The 10,446-nt window shown below is 42.2% G+C and overlaps 1 gene segment (V, D, J or C); it reads right to left on the bottom strand.

The window, feature by feature from the left end:
- Window positions 1–6,323: 6,323 nt before the first annotated feature.
- On the bottom strand, window positions 6,324–7,061 carry LOC105489935 (immunoglobulin heavy variable 2-5-like). The segment is given in 2 exon segments: window positions 6,324–6,903; window positions 6,990–7,061. Coding segments are annotated over 2 exon segments (456 nt in total).
- Window positions 7,062–10,446: the final 3,385 nt, after the last annotated feature.

The following is a 10,446-nucleotide window of genomic DNA, read 5'->3' as shown; positions in this document are numbered from 1 at the left end:
TTACAGAGGCTGCACACTGAGTACCTTTGTGTCTCTGCTTCTGCTTTTGGCACATAGGGCCTGACTATAATGAATTTAAATGCTAAGTCTTCACTGGTAAGTAAATAGGGGTCATAAGTTACATGCATGTGTATCCAGTATACGTATGTCAGGACCACCTCCATGAACATCCATAGCCCCTCCTATACCTGTCGATTGTGTCTGTTTAACCAAACCCTTCAGCATAAAGCTTCTGCCCAACCCCTTCTTCGTGGGAGTGCCTTTCTCTCATCTTTACCGAAAGCTATGCTTTCCAGCATACGGGATGGCTGTAACCCTTGATAAAAGATAAACTCTCACTTTCCTAAATTGTAGATTGTGTTTTGTTTTTAACACAACTGAAGACTAAATTCACAATTTCATCTAATTATAAGGCTACTTTAGTGAAGAACGACAAACCGAGCATTTTCACATATACTGTAAGGACCAGTGATATTTTGAAGCAGGAAGCTGACCTGAGACCTTCAGAATAAACTGATGACTGTGGATAATGAAAAGGCCCCACACAGGACATTGATTCAGCACCTCTGCCTGTCTCATTCCTTCTTCTCTTTCTTTTTATTATGTCCTCACAGTAATAAAAAATCTTTTTTTTTAGACCTGTTTGCTTTTCACATGTAGTGGACGCTTATCTCTCTTTTTAACTCATTTTCTAAAGCTGCTGGGGAGAACAAAGTGTCAGGTCTTAGTTTTGGTGCCAGGTTGCTGATGAGTTAAGGTTTATCTTCCTCCTCCTTATCCCCTGCATGTGGTAAATCTAGTAAGAAATCACGGAAGCCCCTCATCTGATGCCAGTGTGAGGTTTAAGTCACACAAGCTCCCTCTCATGGGTAGAAACCCCCACCCCGACCCCAGCACCAAATCGTTGTGAAGCCCTGAGCCAGCCTCCTTTCCTGCTCTACCGAGGAAATTCCAGTTTGTAATTTCTTCAGAGACCTGTGCTGCTCTCAGCAGCCACCTCAAAAATAGAGTTAATAAATATTTTCATAATCACCTGGGGTGTGAGTGTGGAAGCATCAGACTCGACATCCACACTAAACATTGGTGGGGTCTCTCTTCCTTTGCCAGGGATCACCTACAATTGGAACTGTGGGCTTGGAGTCCTGACAGTGACCACACGCGGCCTTTCTTCTCTTGCACTGGATGCTAACCCCCTCTGTCCCAGTGCCCAGCGTGCACGTTATCCTGCCTGCTGCTCGCTGGCCCTTTGAGTTCTGTTGAGCTGGGCTGCAATACTGAGTTAAACACAGCATATTTTACAGATTTAGCTGATTAACTTCAGAAGCATTGAAAGGTTAGTGAGGTTGAGAAACACGCATCAGTGACTGTAGGTGACTCTGTCTTTGGTGCATGTGAGAAAGTTTTTCTCTTGTTACGACAAATGTTTCTTCTTCAGAGACTTCACAGGAAGAACAGGATGAGGAATCCAGAGAAGTGCCCCAAAGGAAACTGTTTTATGGAGAGGAAGCCACAGTGCTGACAGGAAACCAGGCCTTAACCCCCATCTGCACCTGCCCTGAGGCTGGCTCTTGTGCTCAGTGGGTCCTGAGCGCCCCCAGGTGGTCCTGTTCCCCCTTCAGGGAGGCTTGTTTCTGGGCACACACAGACTTTTTTTCTAATTGTTTTCACAAAAATGGAGACAGTGTAAACCGTGAATCCATGTATCTCAGAGAACACAGAGCAGCAGGAGAAGACCCTTCATCCCAACACGCACATTTAGGTGAATCTTATTAAAACTGCTGAAAACCAAAGACAAATAGAAATACATGCAGGCAAGTGGAGGTGAGTAGAGGGGGGATTCCTTCCAAAAGAACAGAAAAGATGATGACGGCTTTCTTCTGGTTAAAACCTTACAAGCACGAGGAAAATTGATGGTGTCAGTAAAGTGTTGGAAGAAAAGCCAACCCATTATTTTATAGCCCATGGATGTTCTCTAAAAAGTGAAAAAAAACAAGTTCTATTTCTTATTGACAGCATGAGGGGCTCAATGAATCCATGCCCTCAGGAGACCAGTGAAAATTATTTTGGAAAATTACAGGGTTTGGAAAGGCTCTGACAGCAAACAGCAAGTGAAGAAACATTTATTCAGGAAAATCTAGAAAACTCAGTAAGGTCAGTCATTATATTTTATCTAAGACGCTCCTACTCCCTTCCACATCCAAGCTCAGCATGATGTATTGTAACCTCCAGTACAGAAGATGCAGCCAAGAAGGCAGGACACCTTCTACCAGCTCCCACCAGAGGAAACTCTTCCCCAGGGGCCAGGACATTGGCCCTCTGACCCTGCCCACAGCACGTGATGCTGAGGCTCAGTTCTGGACAAGAGCTACTGAGAGCCAGAGACTCACTTCTTCCATGGAGCCCCACTTATGGATGGGGGCTCTGCCCTGGGTTCAGTGCCACTGGAAACATTGGGTCCCTGGTTTCTAGCTCTGTCCTACAGCAGAGGTTCCACCCCACAAGAACCAAAGTACTGGAAACATGGGAAGCTTCTGCCCAACCCTCCACTTAGCGCTCATCTCCTATGCTGAGGAAGAAAAAAGCTCAATTTGGTCTCCACCTGCAGAAACTTGGTTATGTGCTCTGTCCCAGAAGAGAGGGAGTGCTGGAATTCAGTCATAACATATGATCCTTAATTTGGTCCCAAGCGTCCTAACTTCAGTAACAACAGAATGTGGAAAAGTTCAAAGGCTGCTGGTGCTCTCAAAAACAGTGGAGGGTGTAGTGGAAGGCCCTTGGAACGAGATGGGTGGATGTATGGGAGATGCAGACCAAACTGCACGGCTGCTGGCTTGCAGGAGAGAACCGAGGAGGGGGAGAGCTGGAGGACATTCTCTTGTGGTTGGAACAAATGCTGGACACTGTCCTAAGGAGCCAGTGTTTGTTTGCTTCAGTCTGTGAAGCACTTCAAACCTCAGTGCATGGTTGAAAATAGATTTTTCCATCTGCATGTGGCGGAGATCAACATCTGGGCCTGGTCAGGAAAGAGACAGAGAAAGCCCAGCCCAAACCACTGACACCTGAGGATGACCGTGGTGCTGACAGCTGTGTCCCTTTGATCTTTGCGACTGGCTTCTCTCACTTAGCATCATGTCTGGAGTTCACCTGTAATGGTTTATGTATCGGTCACTTGTTATTTTTTTATTGCTGATGGTGTTTAATTGATAGATGCTTCCTAGTTACTTCACCTATTCAAATTTTGAGACATTTATGTTATTTTTAGTTTCTAACACACACACCCCCACACACAATATCTTGAATATTTTAATAGAAGTTATGTGTGAATGTAAGATTGTATTGACAGACCGCTAGCCAGACTAATAAAGAAGAAAAGAGAGAAGAATCAAATCGCCGCAATTAAAAGTGATAAAGGGGATATCACCACCGACCCCACAGAAATACAAACTACCATCAGAGAATACTATAAACACCTCTACGCAAATAAACTGGAAAATCAAGAAGAAATGGATAATTTCATGGACGCTTACACTCTTCCAAGACTAAACCAGGAAGAAGTTGAATCCCTGAATAGACCAATAGCAGGCTCTGAAATTGAGGCAATAATTAATAGCCTACCAACCAAAAAAAGTCCAGGACCAGATGGATTTACAGCTGAATTCTACCAGAGGTACAAGGAGGAGTTGGTACCATTCCTTCTGAAACTATTCCAATCAATAGAAAAAGAGGGAATCCTCCCTAACTCATTTTATGAGGCCAACAGCATCCTGATACCAAAGCCTGGCAGAGACACAACAAAAAAAAGAGAATTTTAGACCAATATCCCTGATGAACATCGATGCAAAAATCCTCAATAAAATACTGGCAAACCGGATTCAGCAGCACATCAAAAAGCTTATCCACCATGATCAAGTGGGCTTCATCCCTGGGATGCAAGGCTGGTTCAACATTCGCAAATCAATAAACATAATCCAGCATATAAACAGAACCAAAGACAAGAACCACATGATTATCTCAATAGATGCAGAAAAGGCTTTTGACAAAATTCAACAGCCCTTCATGCTAAAAACGCTCAATAAATTCGGTATTGATGGAATGTACCTCAAAATAATAAGAGCTATTTATGACAAACCCACAGCCGATATCATACTGAATGGGCAAAAACTGGAAAAATTCCCTTGGAAAACTGGCACAAGACAGGGATGCCCTCTCTCACCACTCCTATTCAACATAGTGTTGGAAGTTCTGGCTAGGGCAATTAGGCAAGAGAAAGAAATCAAGGGTATTCAGTTAGGAAAAGAAGAAGTCAAATTGTCCCTGTTTGCAGATGACATGATTGTATATTTAGAAAACCCCATTGTCTCAGCCCAAAATCTCCTTCAGCTGATAAGCAACTTCAGCAAAGTCTCAGGATACAAAATTAATGTGCAAAAATCACAAGCATTCTTATACACCAGTAACAGACAAACAGAGAGGCAAATCAGGAATGAACTTCCATTCACAATTGCTTCAAAGAGAATAAAATACCTAGGAATCCAACTGACAAGGGATGTAAAGGACCTCTTCAAGGAGAACTACAAACCACTGCTCAGTGAAATCAAAGAGGACACAAACAAATGGAAGAACATACCATGCTCATGGATAGGAAGAATCAATATCGTGAAAATGGCCATACTGCCCAAGGTAATTTAGATTCAATGCCATCCCCATCAAGCTACCAATGAGTTTCTTCACAGAATTGGAAAAAACTGCTTTAAAGTTCATATGGAACCAAAAAAGAGCCCGCATCTCCAAGACAATCCTAAGTCAAAAGAACAAAGCTGGAGGCATCATGCTACCTGACTTCAAACTATACTATAAGGCTACAGTAACCAAAACAGCATGGTACTGGTACCAAAACAGAGATATAGACCAATGGAACAGAACAGAGTCCTCAGAAATAATACCACACATCTACAGCCATCTGATCTTTGACAAACCTGAGATAAACAAGAAATGGGGAAAGGATTCCCTATTTAATAAATGGTGCTGGGAAAATTGGCTAGCCATAAGTAGAAAGCTGAAACTGGATCCTTTCCTTACTCCTTATATGAAAATTAATTCAAGATGGATTAGAGACTTAAATGTTAGACCTAATACCATAAAAATCCTAGAGGAAAACCTAGGTAGTACCATTCAGGACATAGGCATGGGCAAAGACTTCATGTCTAAAACACCAAAAGCAACGGCAGCAAAAGCCAGAATTGACAAATGGGATCTGATTAAACTAAAGAGCTTCTGCACAGCAAAAGAAACTACCATCAGAGTGAACAGGCAACCTACAGAATGGGAGAAAATTTTTGCAATCTACTCATCTGACAAAGGGCTAATATCCAGAACCTACAAAGAACTCAAACAAATTTACAAGAAAAAAACAAACCACCCCATCAAAAAGTGGGCAAAGGATATGAACAGACATTTCTCAAAAGAAGACATTCATACAGCCAACAGACACATGAAAAAATGCTCATCATCACTGGCCATCAGAGAAATGCAAATCAAAACCACAATGAGATACCATCTCACACCAGTTAGAATGGCAATCATTAAAAAGTCAGGAAACAACAGGTGCTGGAGAGGATGTGGAGAAATAGGAACACTTTTACACTGTTGGTGGGATTGTAAACTAGTTCAACCATTATGGAAAACAGTATGGCAATTCCTCAAGGATCTAGAACTAGATGTACCATATGACCCAGCCATCCCATTACTGGGTATATACCCAAAGGATTATAAATTATGCTGCTATAAAGACACATGCACACGTATGTTTATTGCAGCACTATTCACAATAGCAAAGACTTGGAATCAACCCAAATGTCCATCAGTGACAGATTGGATTAAGAAAATGTGGCACATATACACCATGGAATACTATGCAGCCATCAAAAAGGATGAGTTTGTGTCCTTTGTAGAGACATGGATGCAGCTGGAAACCATCATTCTTAGCAAACTATCACAAGAACAGAAAACCAAACATCGCATGTTCTCACTCATGGGTGGGAACTGAACAATGAGATCACTTGGACTCAGAAAGGGGAACATCACACACTGGGGCCTATCATGGGGAGGGGGGCGGGGGGAGGGATTGCACTGGGAGTTATATCTGATGTAAATGACGAGTTGATGGGTGCAGCACAGCAACATGGCACAAGTATACATATGTAACAAACCTGCACGTTATGCACATGTACCCTACAACTTAAAGTATAATAATAATAAATAAATTAAAAAAAAAAAGAAAAAGAATTCTTTATGTTAATTAAGTCTCATCCGTCTATATTTTTTTTAGGTAACAGGAACTTTTCGTGCTGAATCTTTGCCAAACAGGAAACAGCTTCTTCTTGCATGAACCACTAACAGGGGACATGCCATTCATTAGTAAAGAAGAGGGAGGAAGACAAGGGTCTGAGTCAGGTGGGGATAAGAAACCCAGGCCCTGGCAGGAAATGGCATCTCAGCTACACTTTCCTGTTCTGTAGAGGTGGGGAGGGAGCATCACTGAGAAGCAGCCTGGGTTCTTGTACAGGAGGCGCCCTGGGCTGTGTCTCTGTGGTACCCGTGCACAGTAATATGTGGCTGTGTCCACAGGGTCCATGTTGGTCATTGTTAGAACCACCTGGTTCTTGGAGGTGTCCTTGGAGATGGTGAGCCTGCTCTTCAGCGATGTGCTGTAGTATTTACTATCATTCCAATAAATGCTTGCAAGCCATTCCAGGGCCTTCCCTGGGGGCTGACGGATCCAGCCCACACCTGTTCCAGTAGTGCTGATTGAGAACCCAGAGAAGGTGCAGGTCAGCGTGAGGGTCTGTGTGGGTTTCACGAGCACAGGACCAGACTCCTTCAAGGTGACCTGGGACAAGACCCCTGTGGAGAAAGCATAAGAAGATGAAGCCCACAAAGAAAAGAGCAGATGTTTCCCTTCTGAAGTCGTCCCCAACCACAGCACTCACAGGACGGGACGGTCAGTAGCAGGAGTGTGTAGCAAAGCGTGTCCATGGTGGGGCACAGGATTCACTGAGCTGGGGCCCCGTGCTCAGCTTTTCAACCCACAGGAGGGTGGAGCTGGTGGAGATTTGCATCCCCTCATCTGAGCCCTACTCTATGGGGTGCACTCAGGTCTCAGAACTCAGTAGGGGAGTGCATCTGTGGTGAGGAGTAGTGAGGAACAGTGAGCCCTCAGATGTGGGTGTCCACATGTGCTCTCCATTGGGGACACCGTCTCATTTCAGGAGCATAGCTCTCAGTCAAGGCTGTGACACTCCTGCTTCTACAGATCTTCTTGGATGTTCATGCAGGGGACATGCAACCTTCTGGTTTTAGTTCTAGAGGATTAGAGTAGAAATCAAGAAAGCTGCCATTCTTCCTCCCTTCAAGAGAAATGATGGTGGGCATCTGATAGAGCAGGGGGCTCCCCACAAGCATTCTGATCAAAATCCTCTTTGATTAGGGGGAAAGTTATGATTTTTTTTTAAAAAAAAGCTGAAGAGAATAAATAATAAACATTTGTAAATAATTATGTAAAGATGTGAGTGTGCAGCTGTCAATCATCATTCATGATCACCACTGAAGAGAAAGTGTTAAAGTGAGAAGAAAGAGATGGAATCCCTGTGACAACATTTGTGAATCCCTAGATCCAGGCCACTAGAGACAGGGGATGAGCTGCTCCTCATGAGCGTGGGAATGACCACATTTCCATGTCTCCTCCCTGTGGACATAAGTTTGCTACTCAGCAGTTGTCATCCCCCCTCTGCCTTTGGATTTCAAGGAGGGCAGGTCAAGGGATTCCTGGGACTGGATGCTCAGAGTTAATCTGCAAACTACACTTTCTTGTTCCCTGATGAGGGCCCTTTTCAGGTGTCTTCATATAATGAATGTTTGTTAACAAAATAACCCAGTAAATACACGAAAATAAACTTTTCCAGAGGAGTCATATATCTGCCTGTAGTCTCTGCATGTAGAACTATAAACCACTGTTCTTAATAAGAAGGCAAAGGCTTCAGTTAGAATTGAAAATAAAATGCAGACCTACCCGTTTTTAGGGCCGGAGTCCATACTGCTTGTATTCTGAGCTAATTTTGCCACACAGCAGTTCAGCATCAGACAGGCATGCTTATGTGAAGGAGTCATTGTGGGGACATTTGTGGTTTTCTGAGGGAAGAGTCCACAAAGCAATGCGTATGCTTGTCTGAGGGAGGAATCCACGCGGGGACAGATGGGTGCACATATCTGAAAGTAATTGCCCATTTAGGGACAGTGTGAGCTAGTCTGAACTGGAGTTTGGGGAAAACTTTTCTCAGTTAAGGGAAGATGAGAATCCTCTGGGTGACCTGCTTGTCAGGAAGGAAACTGACTCACATGGGAGCCTGCTGAAAGAAAGGTATCTCGTGAAGGGAAACAACTTATATGCAAATGGAGAAAGTTACCTTATTCTTCATTGCCTGCATCTCATGCCATCGCTGCCCACACTGAGTAAAGTTGCCAGAGACTTCTATACAGTCCGCATTTCATTTTGGAGTTCATGACCAGCTACGTACTTTTTTAAGTTGCATATATTTAGGTTCATACTTGGTGTCATTAAATTCTAAGTGTTGACAAATTAATTGTGTCATGTGTCCAACATTGCATATGATTTAAAATAAGTATCACCACCCTTAATCAGTGCTCAATTCACTTACATGATACCCTCTTTCCAAATTCCTGGAAAATCTTCATATGCTTACTTTATCTATAAGTTGGTTTTATGAAATTTTAAATAAAATTATATAGTGTATTTGAAATAACTACACTTTGAAAGGTGACACACACAATCTCTCACCTAAATAACATTGGTAATTAGGGGATTCTGTAAGACTAAACTGTAATGAAACTGCGTAGAAGCACCGTGCTTTAGTAGATAAACATGCTTCCAAACAAGTACAGCTTAAATCTGATACTGCAGTGCATGTGACCTGAGATTGTGCAACTAAATAATTCAATGACATGTGATGGAGTGGAATTCATCATATTGAGTGGACGGTTATGAGCAGGCAAGGAAGAAAAGTTAAAAGTCTATATGTGGTATGACAGTAAGGTAAGTATATTGGTGTGTTCTCATGTTTAATGCAATATAGGTACAGAAGATTAGATATATAAATAGTTTCCATGCGCCCGTAAACGTGGGTTAATATTCAAATGGTACTGTTAGCTTAGAGTCCCTAGAATCACCAACACCACATGTAACAGTACACACACCCGACATTATAATTTTGTACTTTAATACAATTCTCCAAACCAGAGGCCAGAAATCCTCAGAGAAATGGCTGATTCTATGTATGGAAAATATAATACAGGAAAATGAACTTAGAATTTCTTGTATTACTAGGAAACAGGGAAGTGTTAAGAAACAAAAGGATGGTTTGTATCATAAAGATACAGAGTGCAAAGTAAATGAGCTCACATCCTCTAAATTAAAGTCTGGTTATTTGAGCAATAAAATGAATAATGTAGCATGGATCTACACCAGAGTATGAAGTAAACACCCCTGAACCATTTCTGAAATTAATAGATAATTAAATCAAGGAAAAATGGAAAGAAGGACATATCTCCCTCATAGAATAATCCAAATGACTTAAGTTGATAGTCCTCTCATCAAGTGAGTGAAGTTTAAATACTTATTAGTTAATTGTGGCATGAGATTAGAGAATGGAAAATATTTTCAAGGTTAGTAGATTTTATTTGGAGTTTTCAGACATAACGCAAAAACATGATTCAAGAAATAATAAAACTTTACATGTTACTTTATCCAAATTTACACACACGTGCACACACACAGACACAGAGATAAATATAAATGTTTCTGTGGTACACACTGATGAGGCAGTGAAAAGACAACCACAGACTTGGAGAACACATTTGCAAATCACATATTTGCTAAATGGCATTTTTTAAACTTGGTAAATAATTTTTATCTGCAATTTTGAATTTTAGATGCAGACAAAGCCACAGACCTGAAGAAAAGCAATCCTTGACCTTTATCTGCACCTGTCCCAGGGCTGCCCCTGTCTCATTTAGGTGCTGAGTTTCCCCTTCAGCCAACCTCCTCACCTCTCTGCAGGAAATTTTGTCTTGTCTCACACTGACTTCCTGTCACTTGGTTTCTTAAATACAGTGATACACGGCCATTTACTCTCATAGCAAGTTCTCGAAATTGTATCTGGATACAGTGAATCTACCCTTCAGAGAGTGTGCATAGCATATCTGACTTCCATTATACTTTATATCTACTACTCAATTCAGCCCCTTTCCTGGAACCTGGTGGACTCAGCTCATTCAGTAGCTACTGAAGGTGAATCCAGAGGCTGCATAGGAGTCGCAAGAACTTCCCAGGCTATGACAGGTGGGACACATACACCATGAACTACTAAGTAG

The sequence above is a fragment of the Macaca nemestrina genome, chromosome 7 (genome assembly GCF_043159975.1).
Source record: "Macaca nemestrina isolate mMacNem1 chromosome 7, mMacNem.hap1, whole genome shotgun sequence".
NCBI classification, from domain to species: Eukaryota; Metazoa; Chordata; class Mammalia; order Primates; family Cercopithecidae; genus Macaca; species Macaca nemestrina.
The sequence above is the reverse complement of the archived record's forward strand: the minus strand, read 5'-3'. Positions and strand labels throughout refer to the sequence as shown.